Below are 21,049 nucleotides of genomic sequence, written 5' to 3'. Positions count from 1 at the left end.
CAGGGGCTTGGTGAGACCACACCTGGAGTATTCTGTGCAGTTTTGGTCTCCTTACCTAAGAAAGGATACACTTGCCACAGAGGGAGCGCAGCAAAGGTTCTCCAGACTGATTCCTGAGATGGCAGGATTGTCATTTGAGGAGAAATTGGGTTGACTTGGCTTGTATTCACTGGAGTTTAGAAGAATGAGAGGGGATCTCATTGAAACATATAAAATTCTGACAGGGCAGGACAGACTGGATGCAGGAATGATGTTTCCTTCAGCTTGGGGGGGGGGGGGCGGGGTGCTAGAACAAGGAGTCACAGTCTCAGGATATGGGGTAAGCCACTTAAGACTGAGATGAGGAGAAATTTCTTCACTCAGAGGCTGGTGAACCTGTGGAATTCTCTGCCACAGAGCGCTGTGCAGGCCAAGTCACTGACTATATTTAAGAAGGAAATAGATAGATTTCTGGACTCTAAAGGCATCAAGAGGTATGGGGAGAGAGCAGGAGTACAGCATTGCATAGGGGATCAGCCATAATCATATTGAATGGGGGAGCAGGCTCGAAGGGCCAAATGACCTAATCCTGCACCTGTTTTCTTTGTTTCTACCTATGTTATTAACCTTGTGTCAATTTAAATTTGTTGCTTTCAAATTTAACATGGATTTCAATTGTGTCAAGATCATTAGTTCTCAGCAGATCTTTTACTATGGGATTACTAATTAACCACTGTGTCATCACACAATATTCAAATCTAAAACATTTTTATGTCGAGTTGGTTCTACAACAGTGGCCACTACTCCAGGTGATACTGCTGGAAATACAGAGCTTTCAGCCAGTCAGATTTTGCAGGTTGCTCTCTCAGGCAGGATTTGGTCCCAAGTGAGGAGTGGAAGTCCTACCTCCAGCTAATTAAATCCACCACCTGAAAAATCCTGCCCATTGTGGCCAATTCTGGCACCATGATTTGGGAAGGGTGTGAAGGCTTCAGCAGGGTGCAGAAAAGGTTTCCAAGAATGGTTCCAGGGTTGAGGGAGTTCAGTTATGCGATAGATTGAAGAATCTGGGGTTGTTCACCATAGAGAAGAGAAGGCCGAGAAGTGAGTTAACAAATTTGCATATTGTTACAGACAGGAGAGAAACTGAATTTCTTTATCTTCTCCACTTCAGTCCAGAAGCAGAGGTGTTTGTTTTATTGCTTTTAAAGTAAGCTGTGGCATGTTTCCCCAAACCTTCAATTTATGTGATCCAATTTAATAATAACTCACGCCAAACTTGCATTATGATTAACTCAGAAAGTTAGTTTATTCACATCCATACTCGGGGAAGGGTGGGGGGGAGAAAGTGCTCGCAACCTCACACACGCAACATATGCACTAAGGGGATAGAAAAGCAGAACATTTACAACTATGGGCAACAATAGTAAAAGAACCCCAGAAACGAATATTAGTTCACGTGATTCGCAGAGTCCAAGAAATCAAAGTCCAGATGTTGTTTTCTTCGTGATGGGGTTTAGTCTAGGTGAATTCCTGATTGGAGACAGCAACACGAAGCTCCTAATGGCCTTCCTGTGCTAGACTGCTTGGCATGCGACGATCAGAGACTTAAATCAAACAGACTTTGAGGAGCTGAGAGATGGCGGCCAGCTGCTTGGTTCGTTGGGAGGTCTGGTGGAGTTCTTTCCAGTTGATGTTAAAACAGCAGACTGAGCTGCAAGGCTAAAAATGTAATATTAAAATGATCCAATAGGTCAGAAGCATGGGGTCATGTGACATGGCCATTAATGAGTCAATTGCAGCCTCACAAGCATTTTCTGTGTCCTAGCAAAAATCAATTGTTTTTCTTAGGAGTTAAATAGTGGCTGTTAACACTTCTTCAGGTATGTCTCTGTCTTTATTATGTCGCAGCTGGGGGAGTCAATTAGTCGTCTAGTTTCATGATTATACTGTGGCCTTACAGTGGGGTGTGAGATTCCACAAAGATGGGAGTAGAACTCTTTGTTCTTGTAGTCTCTGTTGGAACCTTCCCGAACAAATGTCCAATCTTTCGAGTCATATGACCTGTAGCAGCAATTTTGTGGTCCAGCAGAAGTCCATTGTAAAATATCAAAAAAGAATAATGTTTTGATTTATTTTCATGTCTTATTGACATGACAATATCAATAGCATTGCCTTATATGCTCGTTTGACATTGCTAGTCTGTTAAATAACGTGCCACTCAACGAAACCATAGAAATTTGCACTGAATCACTACATCATGGCAAACTAGACACCCCACCATTTTCTGAATCTGTATGAATTGAACTTACCCCAATCAGATCATAGCAACTCGAGCATTTGAATTCAGCTTTAATGACACCATGTGTGCCCAAATAGGTGATGTTGCCATGGGATCCCCTCTCACCCCAGCTCTCACTAACATTTTAATTGGTTTCCACGAGAAACATATTTTCAATGGAACGACCCCTAACCCTCTTGCGTATTTCCGATATGTAGATGATATGTTTGCTATATTTGAATCTGCAAAAGCCTGTAAGAATTTTCTTACACACCATAATACATTCCATCCCACGCTCAAATCCACCTTTGAAATGGAGCAGTCTAATGAACTCCCCTTCCTGAATATGCTCGTTGAGAAATCTGCTAATAGTTTCTCCACTACCGTCTAATGCAAGCCTACATTCACTGGTCAAAAATGCACTGGGATTCCTACAGCTCCACATTGGCCTTATCAGTAATCTTGCAAATAGAGCCTGAGCCATTTGCTCACCATGCAAGTTTGATGCCAAATAGGGCACATGAAAGCTATCCTGTGAGATGACGGCTACCCCGATCAGATCAATGCTCGCTGTGTATTGCACACACTCATGAAGGGGCCTAAGGTCACCATTTCCGGACCTGAAAAGTGCCCAGTTCTACTTCAAATTACCCTGGATGATTAAGGTGTCTCAAAACCTTTAGTATCAGGTGGATACTACTGCAGTATGAGTGACATTTTCCACTAACAGGATGCTGCTGACAAGCCAAAAAGGTGTTCAGCCTACCACACAAATGAGTAACATGGTATATGAATCTCAAGTGCCAGGGCAATACCAGGTACGTTGGCCATATATCCCAATGACTTGGGAGATCATATCAAACAGCACGTCCCTTTGGCTATTCACAATAGGCAGAGCACTAACCGTACTCAACAACCCATGTTTGCAAAACTCAGAGCACTGGACGGAATTTTCCACTCTCGCCAGCGGAGGGAATCATGGTGGGCAGGGACACTAAATTTGGCGTAATGGAAGAAGTCAGTTTCCTGCCAACAGGAAATTAGCTTGGAATTTTGTTCTCCCAACTTTGATGGAGGGTTAAAGGCAGGTCGAGTGTCCCGCTGATCTATGTCAGGAATCATGTTTGCATCCATTTGCATCTCAAGAATGTTCGTTGAAAGGTTAACTCATCAGAATTACATCCCTGCTCTAAATTAAATATCCTGCCAGCAGATAATTAGAAAGATCTGTTTCTTGACTGTATATAAGTGGCGAGCTTCATTTCATCAACAACTTCATGGTCAGTAGATGCTGCTTTTGCTTACCTTTAAGAGCACTGCTGCGAGGTTTCGGGTGCCCGCATCACAAGCTGCGCCAAGGTTGGGCATGGGGAGCAATACCAACAGGAAGAGGGGGGAAGATGGAGGCAAGACTGGTGGGGTGTGGCTGTGGAATACAGGAGGGGAGGGGAGAGACCGAGGCAGGACTAGGAGTGGAGGGGCGTTGTGGAACATGTGAGCGGAGAGGGGGTGACCAAGGCAGGACCAGTGGTGGTCAAGGAACAAAGCGGAGTAGTGAAAGATTGTCCTGGGGGAAGAGTTATAAGACGTTCCAAGGAAGAATGAGAGACTATCCTGGGACTGAGGTCACGCTGTCAGGGGCATATTGAACAGTGTCCTGAGGCTGTGCAGGTCATTTTAGAGGGCTCTGCAAGGCATGCATGTCTTAGTCCCAGTCTTGGGCAGGGAAGCCCTCTGTGGGCAGTGATGGTCATGTATAGTATGGTGTGCAGGGCATTGTCAGTCACTTAAGAATATGGTCCTTGGGATTTGAGTCAGTATTGTGAGACAGACGGCACAGTAACGTTCAGGGGAGGCATCTGCATCCTGCAAGTCGGTGGCTGAAAAGTCATAGGGTGGTATTGGATGGTTTCATGGTGGGGGGGGTCCTAGAAAGTCAAGGCGCATGTGGCCTCGAGAAGGGGTTAACAAAGGGCATGAGTACATCAACATTAAAGGGTTGAGGAGGAGAGCAGGAATTTCCACATGGATAATGATGGGGTCATGGGTGACAGGGTATGGCTGGATAGTGATGGGAGGAAGGAGAATTAGGAGGCAGTGAGAATGCAGGAGGATGGGAGGAACTTGGTGGGTAATAGGGGAGGTTGGAAACTGGTCTCCCAGATGAAGGTCAGTAGCACCATTTTTGATCTCACCTTACAATGAGGCAGATTGAAAGTCAAACTAAAAGAAAATCCACCAGGGAGGGGTCTCAGGGCATGTGGGAGAAGTTCAGCACAGCAAATTTTTGCTGATTGAAGGGGCACCCTATAACTGTCCTGCTCCAGCCATGGACAGCCTGGCTCAACTGAGTGCTGGGCTTGGAGTACAATGCACAATGAATGAGTTTGGCTCCTTTACTAATGGTGCGCATTCAGGTGACAATCCATTAAGTTTAGGTGATGCAGTGCATATGATCTTAATTGACATCTGAAACTTAGAGACATGTCAGAATGGATGCAAGGTCCAACAATCGATGGCCACGTCTGCTGCACAGAGGCAACATGGGCCCTACAAGTCTCCATGTTCCCAGTGCACTGGCCATGACAATCAAGGCACCATGTTTGCAGTCAGGACATAAACGTAAGGATTGAGTGCCAATAGTTATTGTCAAAGGCACCGGAGGACAACTAACACAAGGCTGATTGTTGATCCTCAGACTTAGGTATTTTGACCCTAATGAAGACCCTCATTGCGAATGCAGGAAAAGCGCAGCCACCTGTCATTCTCCAGGATGATACCTGCCTGCAAGGGGTGACCTCGGTATGCGATATGCAGACTTAGGGAAAGTCAAAGGCTAGATATTGCATCCCTGCCTTGTATATGGAGGGACACCATTCCACAGAACTACCATTGCTTGTTCAACTGTGTCTGTTCACTGATACAAGGAGGAGTGGAGAATGCAGACTGCAAGCTTCGCAGCATTCTTGATGACAAGGAGAAGAAAGGTCTGTCACCAATTGGCACAAGTCAAGAAAGACCATCGTCCTGAGAAACAAGAGCCAGAAATACCTAGATGCTGAAGAGGAAAGGCTAAATCCACAAAGATGTTTGGTACGACCAAGGGTCTACAGAAGACACAGCTCACATCATGGAAGTGAGAGTGAAAAACATCTTGTCTGCGCTTGTTTGGGGATGTTGGAGCACATATTTGGTACAATCTTTGTGAGGACTCATGCCGCACAGACTTGGAGGGCATCCCAAGCCAGTTGCTTTGAAGGTTAGAACCACACTGAACTTTTTTGCTGGTGGATCTTTCCAAGGTTTCACTAGGGACCTTGGTAAAGTCTCACAATCGGGGACACATAAATGCATGAGGAGGCAATGACATAGTGGTATTGTCACTGGACTAGTAATCCAGAGAAGTCTCATGGCATCAGGTCAAACATGGACAAGGAAACCTCCTGCTGATTACCACGTACCACCCTCCCTCAGCTGATGAATCAGTGCTCCTTGATGTTGAACACCATTTGGAGGAAACACTGAGGGCGGCAAAGGCACAGAATGTACTTTGGACGGGGGGGCTTCAACGTCCATCACCAAGAGTGGCTCGGTAGCACCACTACTGACCAAGCTGGCTGAGTCCTAAACGGCATAACTGCTAGACTGCGTCTGCAGCAGGTGGTAAAGGAACCAACAAGAGGGTAAAACATACTTGACCTCATCCTCACCAACCTGCCTGCCGAGGACGCATCTGTCCATGACAATATTGGTAGGACTGACCACTACACAGTAATTGTGGAGACAAAATCCTGCCTTCACATTGAGGATGTATTGTGTGGCGCTGCCAGCGTGCTAAATGGGATAGATTTTGAATAGATCTAAAAACTCAAGAATGGACATCCATGAGGCGCTGTGGACCATCAGCAGCAGCAGAATTGTAATCGAACATAAACTGTAACCTCACGGCCCAGCATATCCCCCACTCTACCACTGCCATCAACCCTGGTTCAATGAAAAGTGCAGGAGGGCATACCAGGAGCAGCACCAGGCATACCTAAAAATGAGATGTCAACCTGGTGAAGCAAAACACAGGACTACTTGCATGCCAAACAGCATGAGCAGCAAGTGGATAGACAGGGCTAAGCGATCCCATAACCAGTGGATCAGATCTAAGCTCTGTAGTCCTGCCACATCCAGTCGTGAGCAGGATCCACAAATATCCGCATCCTCAATGATGGGGGAACCCAGCTCATTAGTGCAAAACTTAAGGCTGAAGCATTTGCTACAATCTTCAGCCAGAAATGCCGAGTGGATGATCCATCTCAGCCTCCTCTGGCGGTCCCCAGTATCACAAGATGCCAGTCTTCAGCCAATTCGATTCATTCTGCATAATATCAAGAAACAGCTGAAGGCACTGGATACCGCAAAGGTTATGGGCACGAACAATATTCCAGCAATAGTACTGAAGATTTGTGCTCCAGAACTTGCCACACCCCTAGCCAAGCTGTTCCAGTACAGCTACAACACTGGCATCTACCCGGCTATGTGGAAAATTGCTTAGGTACATCCTGTGCACAAAAAGCAGGACAAATCCAACCCAGCCAATTACTGCCCCATCAGCCTACTCTCCAGTATTAGTAAAGAAATGGAAGTGGTCATCAATCAAGCGGCATTTGCTTAACAATAACCTGCTCACTGACGCTCAGTTTGGGTTCCGCCAGGGCCACTCAGCTCCTGACATCATTACAGCCTTGGTTCAAAAGTGGACCAAAGAGCTGAACTCCAAAGGTGAGGTGAGGGTGACTGCCCCTGACATCAAGGCCACAGTTGACAGTGTGGCATCAAGGAGCCCCTGGCAAAACTGAAGTCAATGGGAATCATGGGGAAAAATCTCCACTGGTTAGAGTCATACCTAGCACAAAGGAAGATGGTTGTGGTTGTTGAGGTCAATCATCTCAGTTCCAGAACATCACTGCAGGAGTTCCTCAGAGTAGTATCCTAGGCCTAACCATCTTCAATTGCTTCATTAATGTCCTTCCTTCCATCATAAGGCCAGAAGTAGGGATGTTCACTGATGATTGCACAATGTTCAGCGCCATTCACGACTCCTCAGATACTAAAGCAGTCCATGTCCAAATGCAGCAAGATCTGGACAATATCCAGGTTTGGGCTGACAAATGGCAAGTAACTTTCGCACCACACAAGTACCAGGCAATGACCATCTTCAACAAGAGAGAATCCAACCATCGCCCCTTGACATTCAATGGCATTACCACCACTGAATCCCCCACAATCAACATCCCGGGAGTTACCATTCACCAGAAACTGAACTGGACTAGCCATATAAATACTGTGGCTACAAGAGCAGGTCAAAGGCCAAGAATCCTGGGCGATTAACTCACCTTCTGACTCCCCAAAGCCTATCCATAAGGCACCAGTCAGGATTGTGATGGAATATTCTCCACTTGCCTGGATGAGTGCAGCTCCAACAACACTGAAGAAGCTTGACACCATCCAGGACAAAGCAGCCCACTTGATTGACATCTCTTCTACAAACATTCACTTCCTCCACCAACGACAAACAGTGGCAGCAGTGTGTACCATCAACAAGATACACTGCAGAAACTCAACAAGGCTCCTTAGGCAGCACCTTCCAAACCCAAGACCAACACCATCTAGAAGGACACGGTCAGCAGATACGTGGAAACACTACCACCTGAAAGTTCCCCTCCAAGTAACTCACCATCCTGACGTGGAGATATATTGCCATTCCTTCGCTGTCGCTGGGTTAAAATCCTGGAACTCCCTCCTTAACATCACTGTGGGTGTACCTACACCACATGGACTGCAGCAGTTCAAGAAGGCAGCTCACCACTACCTTCTCAAGGGCAACGAGGGATGGGCAATAAATGCTGGCCTAGCCAGTAAAGCCCAGATCCCATAAAATGAATATAAATCATCAGGCTCTGTGTTTTGTGCTCCAAAGGTTTGGATGTCTGAGAAAGTTCATCACAATCTTACAATTGGTGCATGATGATATGTCTTGTCTTGAGTGAGAGGTCTGAAGCAGATGCCTTCAAAATCCAGACTGCAGTCATGTAAGGCTGTATGGTAGCTCCCTTACTATTTACAAGCTACCTGACAGTGGCTATTCACTTCATCAAAGATCAACTGGCTTCTAGTGTCAGTATTAAATACTGTCTAGATGGAAAATTCTATGGATGGAAAACCGTCATCTCCATGTCAAAACTAAACTGACGGCCAACTGATATACATGATCTATAGTTTGCGGATGTCAGTGTTGTTGCCCACTCTTGCACCAGATTTGCAAGCCTTTCTCAATCTCTTCACTACTGCATTAAAGAAATTCAGCCTGTCCCTGAAGGTTGCTAAAACAAAACTCATATCGTAAACCAGATGGTTTTGATGACAAGCCGGTATCCTATGGTCTCCACTACTGACAAAAGCTTTTTATTCTAGATTTATTTATTTTCATTTACTCAATTAACAGAATTTAAATTCCCCAGCTGCCATGGTAGGATTTGAACAAATGTCTCCAGGTCATTAGTCTAGTGTTGCCATACCTGTTGATCACGTTATTAGAGTGAAACCTACAAACTCTAGTGAATGTTCCAATCAGCTGAACCAGCCTGGCATTGCATCACAATCCTTAACACTGATTTATGGAGGGCAGAAAATTGAGCCAGCTATACCTGTGATTACTGTAGCTATATAACCCTTTGAGGTCTGCTAAAATAATTCTCCAAATCACTTTATTTGAATTCCAGAGAATTTTTTTTGGCTTGTTGAAATATGTATTCATTGCTTTGCAGGAACATACGTACAAACATACGAAATAGGAGCAGGAGTCGGCCATTTGGCCCCTCGAGCTTGCTACACCATTCAATAAGATCATGGCTGATCTGATTGTAACCTCCTCTCCACATTCCCGCCTACCCCGATAGTCTTTCAACCCCTGGTTAATCAAGAATCTATCTAGCTCTGCCTTAAAAATATTCAAAGACTCTGCTTCCATGCCTTTTGAGGAAGTGTTTCTGCCAGATTTGCGCTCAGACCTGCACACCATTGCTTTAGTTATGGGTACATTCCAGCAGTAGCTAGGTAAGAGGAAGATGGGACACCTTGACCTCCCTCCAGGTGCCCCTTCTCCTCAAGAAGTCAGGGAGTTGCCCTCAGGCACATAAAGGGAGGAGGAGTGCCAGCCAGACACCCTGGGGGCATCCAGCCAGGACACTCCAAGGGTGTCCTGCCACTCTAAATCCCCTCTTCCTGTGACCCCATCAGCTCCAGCAAGTCAGACCAAGAAGAGTGCACCTGCCCTGGAACAGGAGCCCCTCAGCAGGCTGGGGCCATCTAGGCCTTGCGCCTCCAGAGTACACCCATCAAAGTCATCTCAGACAACAGGGCATTGTGGTCAGCGGGCTGTTTCCACCTCTGCTGCGAATGTCAGGGCTGCATCTAGACATAACAATAGAGCTAGAAAAGTTAAGAAGTTTTGAGTGCGCAGTATTGGCACAGGTGTTCATTCACTGTACATAATCTGCTCTAATGCAAGTATTTTTCGCATTTATCCCTCTCCAAGTCTCAGGTATTGAACAGCTAATCGATGAGATGCAAGGTCCCGCGTTCATTCAAGGGTATAAAATGAAACCCCCCCCAACCCCCAATTATCTCCCATCTTGTCCCTCAGTTCCATTAGGTCTCACTCAATCTCATCTCAGTCAATTGCCTTTAGTTTCACATCTATGACATGAACAAAGGCATGTCCTATATGAAAATGATGACTGGACAATACACAAGTAAACCTTGCATCTCAGGCAGACATTATTTGACCTCAGGAGAATGGTTCGTCAAGGTTATTGATTATCCTGATGCTGCTGCTCTGAAGTTTGTAGTTTGCGGATGTGAAAAGTATTTGCCGCAAACAACATTAGAGTCTATTCCACAAGTAGGCTTTGCAATGGTGTTCATCTTATGACTGAGTTTTTTGGGAAAAATCGACGACCACCATAGCCTTTCATGCCTCCCTGCAACGTTTTTTCATCTCTGCATTTAAGGCTGAACGTTATTCCTTTGTTAGTTCCCCTCTCCCCATGTTTGACAAGCGATGGAAGTTGGTTCCATTTGGTGACACTTGAAATATCTCGAGGGGAATGAGTGTGTGCTGTCAGAGTTGTTTGCTCATTCTGATGAACCCATCTGCTTAACTGTAAGTATCTTACTTTGCTCCTGAACACAGTCAACAGGTGCTTCACGGAATCCCTCTGTGAAGTCAGAGATCACAAATCGATATTGTAAAAAACATATCTTTTTACTTCTGTTGGACTGTGGATTAAAATTACAATGGCTGCAGTTTGAAGGACATATCCACTGGAACAGTGTGAGTGAAATATACAATATTGCTGTGCTGGAACAGAGTGCACCAGGAAAGACAGGATGGTGCCAAGGAGACGTCTGATCTAATGGGGAACTGCCTGGCAATAGTGTTTTAACTGGCTCCTGACCAGGTGACCAGGGTTTGTGTGAGAACAGTGCAGCAGCATAGCTCCTAGCGTGAAAGGAAAAAGACCTAAAACTTCTCTCCCCTGTGTGTGTAAGATTCTAGTAATTCTACAATAATAGCTAGCTGGCTTTTTCTCCTCATATCTCTATAACCTGCTCTCTCTGAAAACCTCTGTCAAGAGGCAAAGGGGAAAACCACCGTTGGAGACATTTAAAGGCAAGTGCTCAACCAGTGAACTAAAGACTGAAAGTGCTGGAAGACCAGCTCGTGTCATCAACAAAGGAATTTGGAAGACATTAATCGAAATCAACCCATCGAATCCTGTGCTCTGGAATTGGTGCTATTGAACTGTTTTATCCCACCCTTAAAATCCATGTTTTTTGTGTGTCTTATGTATCTTGTGTGTGTGTTTATAGGGATTTAAGAAGGGGTAGAGCTTAAGTTATAGAGGTCATTTTTCTTTCTTTTGCCACTGGTTAAAGACAATTTGTTCAAAACACAGTTATTTACTTACTTATTAAGTTTACAAACCTGGTACTCATATTCTGTTAACCAAAATTAAAAACTTAGGTGGGTTGATCAAACTTTTTCACATTTGTCGTGGCTCAGGGAGCAGGGGGCTTTGATATTGCAGCGCACTATCAGTGAGTCGTGACAATATGTAATTCATTTCGTGACTGTGCACTCATTGACTTAGGGTTCATAGACAGGATTAGCCTTTGTGAGATGAACAATATCGAGGACTGTAATGCTGTGAAAGCAATGCTCTGGCACATCTCCTGAGTGCTCAGCAGGATCTGTGAAGGGAATAAGTTGTCATCGACTGCTGTGTCAAAACTGACTGGGCCTTGTCTCTCCCAAATGCCAAGGCAATGCAGGATGTAAACTTCACAGTCTTCCTACGAATTCAGGGTAATGAGTGCTTGTCAATAGCAGTGGGGTCATTTTGGACTCTAAAGCAAACAGCCATATGATCTGGCCGGATGCTGACTTTCCAGCTTCCCCATTATAAAGGAACAGAATATGAACCCAACTGAAGTATCATCTGGTCTTGAAAATTACGTTGACACTTCCGTTCACCAGAGCTGCTTGGAGTCTGCATCGAAAGATTCCTTGCAGGCCCCAAGGAAGTGTAGATCCAGCCTATTCAAGGAGGCCACACCCCCTTTTTTAAGGCACTAGCTGCCATAAAGCAGGTAAGGTTAAAGGGCCAGGGAAGTTGACAGGTCAGGGGAAGGTAAGTGTCTAAGTTAGGATTTGAGGGTTGGGAGTCCGGGGGTTTGGGTGGGGGATGGTCCAGGTGTTAGGGGTGTGGTCCGGATGACCGGGGGGGGGGGGGGGGGGGGGGTGTTGATCGGCGGATTGGGGGGGTGGGGGGTGGGTATGGTCCACGTTTGGGGGTGGTTGGTCCTGGAGTTGGGGGGCTCTGAGGTCATTGGTGGGGGGGGTTCGAGGTCGAAGGGGTGTTGGGTGGGGTCCGAGGTTGCTGGGGGAGGTCCAAGGTCGGGGTGGGTCCAAGGTCGGGGTGGGGTCAGGGGAGTCCCGTGGGATTGGTCTGGGTCTTTGAAATAGTTACTCAGAATTTAGAAGAGGTTTTACTGCTGCTAACTTTTTCTGGGTAACTATTGGTATAACCGCAGCAGAACCATCCGAAGTTTGCGATTTAAATCGCATTTCGAATGGTTCCCAGCACAACACAATTGTCCAGAGGAAGTGTGCGCTTCTGGGCAATTGCCGTGCAAATACTTACTTGGGAACTTGCCAGAGTGATTTCCCAGGGCATCATTGGGGTACCCCCTCCAAATCTGACACTGGGGAGTACAGAAGTTACGGGCTAAAGGTTTTTTTAAAATAAGAGTTGCAAAATCATACACAGAAATAAAATAAGGTGCAAATATAAAAGTAAGCTCTCTCTCTCTCTCACTTGCTCTCTTTTGCCATGAGAGGCCTCCTTCTTCCCCGCCAATCCCCCCTCTCCTTCCTCAGTGTGTCTCTCTCTCTTCCTCCCCTTTCTCTCCTTCCCATCTCATATTTCCTCCCTCACAGGCACAGCAGGAGCTGCTTATGGATCTGCCGCCATCTTGCTGTATAGTTGTAACAAGGCTTCCCTACTTTTATACTCTAGTCCCTTTGCAATAAAGTCCAACATTTTATTTATCTTCCTAATCACTTGCTGAACCTGCATGCTAACCATTTGTGATTAATGTATGAGGACAACTAGATCCATCTGTATGACAGCATTCTGCAGAGCCTCTTTACTTACCAATATTCTGCTTTACTATTCTTCTCACCAAAGTGGATAAGCTCATATTTTCCCACATTATATCCTATTTAGAAAATTTTTGCCCACTCACTTAACCTATCTATATCCCCTTTGCAGACTCTGCTTCCTCCTCACAACTTGTTTTTGTATTGTCAGTAAATTGGTTATAATACACTATGTCCCTTCAATCAAGTCATTAATATAGATTGCAAATAGTTCAGGCCTACGCACTGATCCCCATGGCACTCCACTAGTTACAGTTTGCCAACCTGAAAATTACCCGTTTATCCAGACTCTTTGCTTTATGTTAGTGTGCCAATCCTCTATCCCTACAAATATACTACCCCGAACACCATGAGTACTTATCTTGTATAGTAGCCTTTTATGTGGCACCTTATGAAATGCCTTTCAAAAATCCAAATACACTACATCTACTGGTTCCTCTTTATCCACCCTGCTTGTTACATCCTCAAAGAGCTCTGATAAGTTTGTCAAACACTAACTATCATTAATCTATAAAAAGCGGGCAGCTTGCCTTTTATCTTCCTTTCCTTTTCTCCCCTGTATTTTCCTCTTTCTCTTGTCCAATAAAAAGGTTATTTTGCAGGCCCAGAAAGTCTCTTTGGACACCCAAGGGTCCATGGACATCAGTTTTAGCACTATATAAGCACCTTTAACATCACAAGGTGCTTCACAGGAGCATTATAAAACAATATTTCACACTGAGCCACAAAGATATTATAGCAGATGACCAAATGCTCAATCAAAGAGGCACGTTTTAAACAGTGTTATTGCTCATCTATTTAACATAATTGCTATGTTACACAGAGCTCATTTGGCTAATCTGATTTGGTTAGGTGAAAAGTCAAATTAAATATATAGATATTCAAATATCTATCCAAGTAAAATCTAAATAAAACAATATGAAGGATTCCAGTGATGCAAGCCAAATTGCTTCCAGTCAGTTTAAATCATATTTTTCTGAACAAAATCCACAGACTGAACGGTTTTTATATGTAGTAGTTTAAAAATATGAGTCAAGTTGAGACTGACAAATCCACAAGCCATGGAACAGGCTTGCCACAGTATCTACATTTCCATTTTGGTTGAGATTGCTCCTTTGACATTCTTTTGACATGAAATCTAGTAGCTTTGCCTGTAACCTTCCAATTAGGTGCTGTGGGTTATAGCACAAAACAAAAGCTGTCTCAATATTTTAAGAGTTAACAAGCTTACCAAAGCAACAAGTTGCCTAATGTAATTAAATAGAAGAAATACTGTCTAATTTTGTAGTTGGATTTCATTAAACACACAAAGAAAAAACTTTCAGGTTAGTTCTGGTGTTATAAAAACAACTCTTAAACTTGCTGTACATGAGACCATTAATCAATTACTAGAAAAAAAAATTAATTGTATCTGCAACAATGCTACCAAAATTGTATTTATGATTGTTAAGTATGGATAATAATAAAGTATCGAAAAGATTTACTACTATTTTTGCAAATATCAAGAAGACAAACTTATTGAATTCTACCAGATCCCAGAGCCAGTAACCAGCAGCAAGAATCACTCAGTGCAGAAGAGACCCTTCAGCCCATTGAGCCTGCCTTGAATGTTATGATGTGCCAAGTGCTCATCCAGGTACTTTTTAAAGGATGTGAGGCAACCCACCTCCACCACCCTCCCAGGCACCACCCTCCCAGACCGTCACCATCCTCTGGGTAAAAAAGTTTTTCCTCACATCCCCGCTAAATCTCCTGCCCCTCATCTTGAACTTGTGTCTCCTCATGATTAACCCTTCAACAAAGAGGAACAGCTGCTCCCTATCCATCCTGTCCATGCCCCTCATAATCTTGTACACCTTGATCAGGTCGCCCCCTCAGTCTTCTCTGCTCCAATGAAAACAACCCAAGTCTATCCAACCTCTCTTCATAACTTAAATGTTTCATCCCAGGCAACATCCTGGTGAATCTCCTCTGCACCCCCTCCAGTGCAATCACATCCTTCCTATAATGTGGCGACCAGAACTGCACACAGTACTCCAGCTGTGGCCTTACCAAGGTCCTATACAACTCCAACATGGTCTAAAAACAAAAAAACTGCGGATGCTGGAAATCCAAAACAAAAACAGAATTACCTGGAAAAATTCAGCAGGTCTGGCAGCATCGGCAGAGAAGAAAAGAGTTGACGTTTCGAGTCCTCATGACCCTTCGACAGAACTTGCCAGACCTGCTGAGTTGTTCCAGGTAATTCTGTTTTTGTCCAACATGGTCTCCCTACTTTTGTAATCTGTGCCTCGATTGATTGAGGCAAGTGTCCCATATGCCATTTTTACCACCCCACTAACATGCCTCTCTGCCTTCAGAGATCTATGGACACACATGCCAAGGTCCCTTTGTTCCTCAGAACTTCCTAGTGTCATGCCGTTCATTGAATACTTCCTTGTCAAATTACTCCTTCCAAAGTGTATCACCTTTTCAGGGTTAAATTCTATCTGCCACTTATCTGCCCATTTGACCATCCCATCTATATCTTCCTGTAGCCCAAGACACTCAACCTCACTGTTAACCACCCGGCCAAGCACAAGGTGGATTTTGCAACATTTGTAAAAAAAAACTTTCTTCAGAATCTCTAGTTCATCATGATTTCTGCAAAGAAGACATTTGGATTTAAATGTAAATGCAGGAGATCCCAGCACCCATTTTGTAAATTAAATTATGCAAAGTCCCAGAATCCAAATGGGCCCTGACCCATATCAAATCTAATTCTTAGACCTGGGCCATTTTGGAATTACCAAGAGTAAACAGATGTACTAAATACCAAGCAGCTAAAAAAGGTTGCTACTGTCTTTTCCTTGAGATGCAAAAAGACAAAATGTTGTACTTTATACTTAAGGCTGAATAAATCTAATATGTATCTGCACGTGCGTACATACACATATACCAGTTATTATGGATCTCTTTCTTTTTAAGGTAATTAACATGTAGTCACCATGACCTACACTGACCATCACAAACTGGCATCCCATTTCCTTAATCTAGATTCCATGCCAATCTAATTGTTACTATTTCCATATATTGTACAAACAGCAATATCCCACTTTAAGTAATCCCAAATAATGTAATTTTGTTACAACGTGGATGAAATTACACTCAGTTTAATCATTTTGCGTACTGTTTGCCTGTTATAATTTATTTTGCCAAAATTTCCATCCTGTCAATCAGTCCAATTTGCCAACCAGAATAACCTGACTAATGGACCAAGATGAAGGAAGGAAATAAAAAATAGGAAAAATGAAAAAATCAAAACCGCAAAAGCTTGAAATCTGAAATAAAAGCATAAAATCTAGAAAGGCCAACCAACTTATAAAATAATCAAAGGGAAAATAAATTTCAGGTGGTTTGTTAGAAGAAAGGAATAAACAATTCCCAATATAGGGAGAAGCACAATTATCACTTGAGGGATAGAAATGATTTTATGCTGAGTAAGCTGACACCAACTAGTTCCAAATATAGTAAACAGTGATGAAACATTTTGAAGCGATATTTTGAATCTATCACTGCATTGCACAGGTGGTCAACTTACTGTATCTTCCTTCTGACCCTTCCTCCATTCCCCCCATTTCCTGGGGTAGTTGGTGTGGCCTGGCCCAGTCGGGTGCGTGGTTTAAGCTCGAAGCTGAGGGGAAGCAGTATGTTCTCTGGGAGAGGAGAGTTTAAATTCGTTCTATTTGAGCCCAGAGATAAGGAGGCTGGAGATGACAAGCAGAGTCTCTGAGCCACCCGGGAGTGAGTGAGGCAGTCTTACTGGGGTTTGAATGTGTCATGCGGTTCAGCTGTGGCAGGAAAAGGAGCAGCAACTGCGAATCTCCCAAATCCCCCACAACCTTCTTCTCCATTCCCCACTCCCCAATCTCCCGCTCCACCATCCAGTGGCCCCAAGTGTCCCGCAAGTTCAAGAATCCATCCGCACATTCTTCAAAACAAAAACTGAGAGAGGAGAGAACCCTCTGTCTTCGACCTCCCGGTAACTCCTTCCCATCTCACTGATGGTGAGCATTAACTGTTTTTGTGAATTGCACATTGTGTGCTTTGTATTTTGTCTATTTTTGGCTTATAAATACGGCATATTTCACAAACTTGGGCCAAAAATCTTGGGTTTTGGAACAAATCTCCTGATATTATATGCATTTAAATGGGAAAATCTGTTTCGATATAACTTTAAGTAGTAGTTTCCAAGATCATATCTACTACTTAAAATGAGGTATTTCTATGTACATGTGCAAAAGGCAAACCTAAAGCTTAGGAGGCCAAACTGAATAGGAGGCCAATTTCAAGGCCATATGCTCAAAGTTACACCATATTATGACTATAGCCCTTGCTTAATGACCTTTAAGGTTGGTAATGACAATGTATACTTTCATCAGCCACCTAGCACCTCTGTTTTGCAACAGGCAAATCAGTCATCCTTTCACAATAACAAGTTGACTTTTTTTTTGAAAGCTTTAGTTTTATCAATATAGTAACAAAGCACCCTGTCTGACTGAACATTTCAGGCCTGTGCAGACCTAGATAAAATGACACACAATTTTCAAAGATCAGTGCACTACTGATTTTCACCAGAGTACAACTCAGGTATCATATTCAAATAAGGTGTGCCCTGAGCATTGTTCAGTTTTTCTGGTTTGCAAAGCATGGACAGTCTGATGTGGTCACATGGGAATTACTGACTCTCCCAGTTAACAGATAATAGCGTGGATATACATCTTGGCGATGGACACGCAACAAACCAGTACAAAATTGGCCTGTGGAGTCCAGTAACATTTTCTAAGTAAGCGTGCAACAAATCAGGTTTAGTTTCTTCATTAACTTTCTGAGAGTATTATATTTACCAAGTCTCTGTGAAGAACCCAGTTTGCATGGAGGTAATGAATTCCATCTAGTATTTGATAAAGCAGTGATTTGACCATTCCCCTTGGTAGCTGTACTGGCTTTTTATTTGCTTTTGAGGCACGATGGAACTTGATAATATGCTGTATAAAAAGCAAAACAAATTAGAAAAATAGTTAAAGTCCACAAATGCATTTTATTTTACAAGCAACCCTTCTTGCACTGTTTAACAGTGACATCACTACAAATAAATTTACTGATCCTGACATTTTATTTTACAATATCTACTTGTGTTTCTCCTTACAGGTCAACAAAAGGCCTCAAGGAAAAGTTCCAGGTCCACTACAGAAACAGTGAACAGGATCTTCACTGCACAGTAATATAACACAACTGGAAACAGACATTTGTAGTATCAGTTATTTTGCCTTACTCAGCCTGCATTCCAGTTATTGAAAATGTGTCCCATTTAGCCAGAGGAGTCACTGCATATGATTCCACTTCATTTCGCAAACCTATATTTTTATGCAACTTCATAGCACAGGTGTGTGAATTCATCCCTTATTGTTATTAATTACAAGAAAAGGATCTCAGCATATCTATCCCAAATCTGGAGCGTGGCACTTGATTTAAGATTTCTAACTCTATATTCCACTGTTATAATTCAGGCTTGTGCCCCACACTCTAATCACATCAGGCATTTCCTATGAGCAGACCCAAAGATCTAAAAGTAATTAAAATGTAACTATATCCCTGGAGTAGATGGGACATAAAAGATCTGAGGGGTAGCTATCTACCTTTTTAGTGCTGAATTATACCAGAAATACTACTGTACTCCTGATCACATCAAGGTTCTTAAGCTAAAAGAACAAAAGAAAACTTTGACAAAAATATAACTACAGGCTCTATTTTTAAAAAGAAATCTCAGAGTCCCAGGGGAGAATTTTCTCCCCGTCTGGGGGGTTGTGCAGGGGTGGGTGTGAGCAGGCGCGCAGCCGATCGGCATCCCCGATCAGCTGGGCATCGCCATTTTACATGGGTGGGCCAACTAAGGCATGACACGCACCCAGAAGCAATGTGCGCTCCCTGTGCAGGTAGGAGGGGGGTAGTTGTGGTTGCCTGAGTCAGGAGTGCACTCTTTCGCACATGCACACAAAAGAGTGCAGAAATCTCCTTGAGGCACAGAGGTGTCTTATGTGAAACTCACATGAGCTGGGACATGTGCATTAATTTTAATAAAAATTTTTCTGAAAATTTTAAATCATTCATGAAACCTCATCCACCCGTAGATGAGGTTCCATGAAAAATGCAAAGGCTGCCGGGGCTCTTCGCCTGCCTGGCAACCTTAAGGTTGGACGGGCAGCTCAGCTGACTGCCTTAATTGCTTTTTGACAGGCCATAACATGCCTTTGACAGTTCGGCGGGCGCGCAGCCGAACTGAATATCTAAATGACGCACGGTGATGTTGGGACGCATGCCCGACATCGCTCTGTGTCATTTTACACTTCGACAAGTGGGCCCCACTCGCCGAGCCGAAGATTCTGCCCCTGTTCTCAATAGAATTTAACCAGAAGGATAACATAGAAATTTGATAACTTGAAATAGGACTTATCCCTGTAACTGTCATAATCACTTTAAATGATTTAAATTCAAACTCTGCTTTGGGTATTATATCTGCCCCATCATGTTGATATACAGTACAGAACTAGAGCTCTAAAAACAAAAGTTCCCAAGTCAAAATATCTGCAGTTTCCTGCTGGACAAATGAAGATGTGGTTCCTCAAAAGTGAACTCCCTTTCCAGGAAACTCCTAATGATGATTCGAAATTCGCAACCATTTTCTCCACTGATTTTAGATTCTTTGATTACAGTACTAAAACAGCCCCAGTCAAACTCAGAAATCACATCCACTGTGACAGTCACCTCTGCAGCTTCTGACATAGTCAGCTACACAATCCTCTGCCAACAATTCTTTTTTGTTGTTCAGCTCAATGGGATGACATTTGCATTGTTCCACTCTAGCCTATCCTAATGTAGATGCAGCATCTTCAGAAATGGCTCATTTCTCACCTCCAGTAGCCCAAGAATCCAGCCCTGATTCCCCTCTGTGTCCTCATCGAAGGGTTTCTAAAATCTAGGTGATATAGATATCATGTATGAGCAACATCAACTAAAGTCTTGGGATCAGTTCCCAAATTTACACTGATAACACCCACACCAAACCTTCCAATTTTCTTGATCCCTCCACTGCCACTATGCTGCCAGACTGCTTTTTCAGAAGCCAACCTTGAATGAGCTGCAAATTCTCCAGTTAAATAGGAGGTCGTCCCCAATCATAGACTGAGACCTTTGTCAAAATTCCATCCCCAACCATTGTCTCAGCTTGTAGCAGATTGGTCACAACCTCAGCATCCTATCTGACTGTGAGCTTAGTCTCAAACCCCATACCCTTCCATCTGAAAGACTGACTTCCAACTCTAAAAGGTCGTCTGCCTCCAGTCCTGTCTCAGCTCACTTATGCCAAAAACCTCATCTGTGCCTTTGTCACCTCAGCTATTCCAATTATCTCCTGGATGATCTCCTATCTCTCACCCTCCGTAAACTTCATCCAATCCAATACTGTCCATATCCTAGCCCACATGCATGTCCTATTCCCCATTCATCCATCACCCCTGACATCATTAACATTGAGACACTAGGGTACCAGGAGTCATTTTTAAAATGGTCATCCTTGTGTTTACAACTCTTCATGGCCCTTCACTTGTCGATCTAAGTAACCTCATCCAGCCTTACAACACCCACCTCCTGAACTCTTCAGTTTCTTCTAACTGGGGCCTCTTGTTCTTTTGCTATTCCTTCTCCCCACCATTGGCAAGCGAGGTTTTAGCCATCTAGGCCACAGGCCATTTCTCCATTAACCCCTTCAGCTTGCCATCTTCCCTCTACTCCTTTAAGATCTTCCTTAAAGCCCAACTCTTCGATCAGGTTTTAGGTCATCCATCTTAATACCTCAGCATCCATTTTTTCCTTAAACTTCTGTAAAGTGCCTTGGTAAGTCTTTTTTCGACTATAGAGATGCTATATGAATTCAACTTATTGCCATTTGTTCTTGTCTTCATTTCCCAATTCAGAAG

At 43.7% G+C, this 21,049-nt stretch overlaps 1 protein-coding gene across 2 annotated transcripts in view; it reads right to left on the bottom strand.

Annotated features, from left to right (window-relative positions):
- The window catches only part of cdk19 (cyclin-dependent kinase 19), a 269,271-nt gene that overhangs the window by 176,217 nt on the left and 72,005 nt on the right, over positions 1-21,049 (bottom strand). Inside the window, exon 4 of one of the 2 annotated variants that reach the window (XM_041187628.1) lies at positions 17,921-18,061. The exons of the other annotated variant lie outside the window; for it this stretch is intronic. Coding sequence (XP_041043562.1) covers positions 17,921-18,061 — 141 coding nt within the window. The remainder of the gene's footprint in view (positions 1-17,920; positions 18,062-21,049) is intronic. 2 annotated transcript variants of the gene reach the window in all.

This window comes from Carcharodon carcharias, chromosome 5, assembly GCF_017639515.1.
Source record: "Carcharodon carcharias isolate sCarCar2 chromosome 5, sCarCar2.pri, whole genome shotgun sequence".
NCBI lineage: Eukaryota > Metazoa > Chordata > Chondrichthyes > Lamniformes > Lamnidae > Carcharodon > Carcharodon carcharias.
The sequence above is the reverse complement of the archived record's forward strand: the minus strand, read 5'-3'. Positions and strand labels throughout refer to the sequence as shown.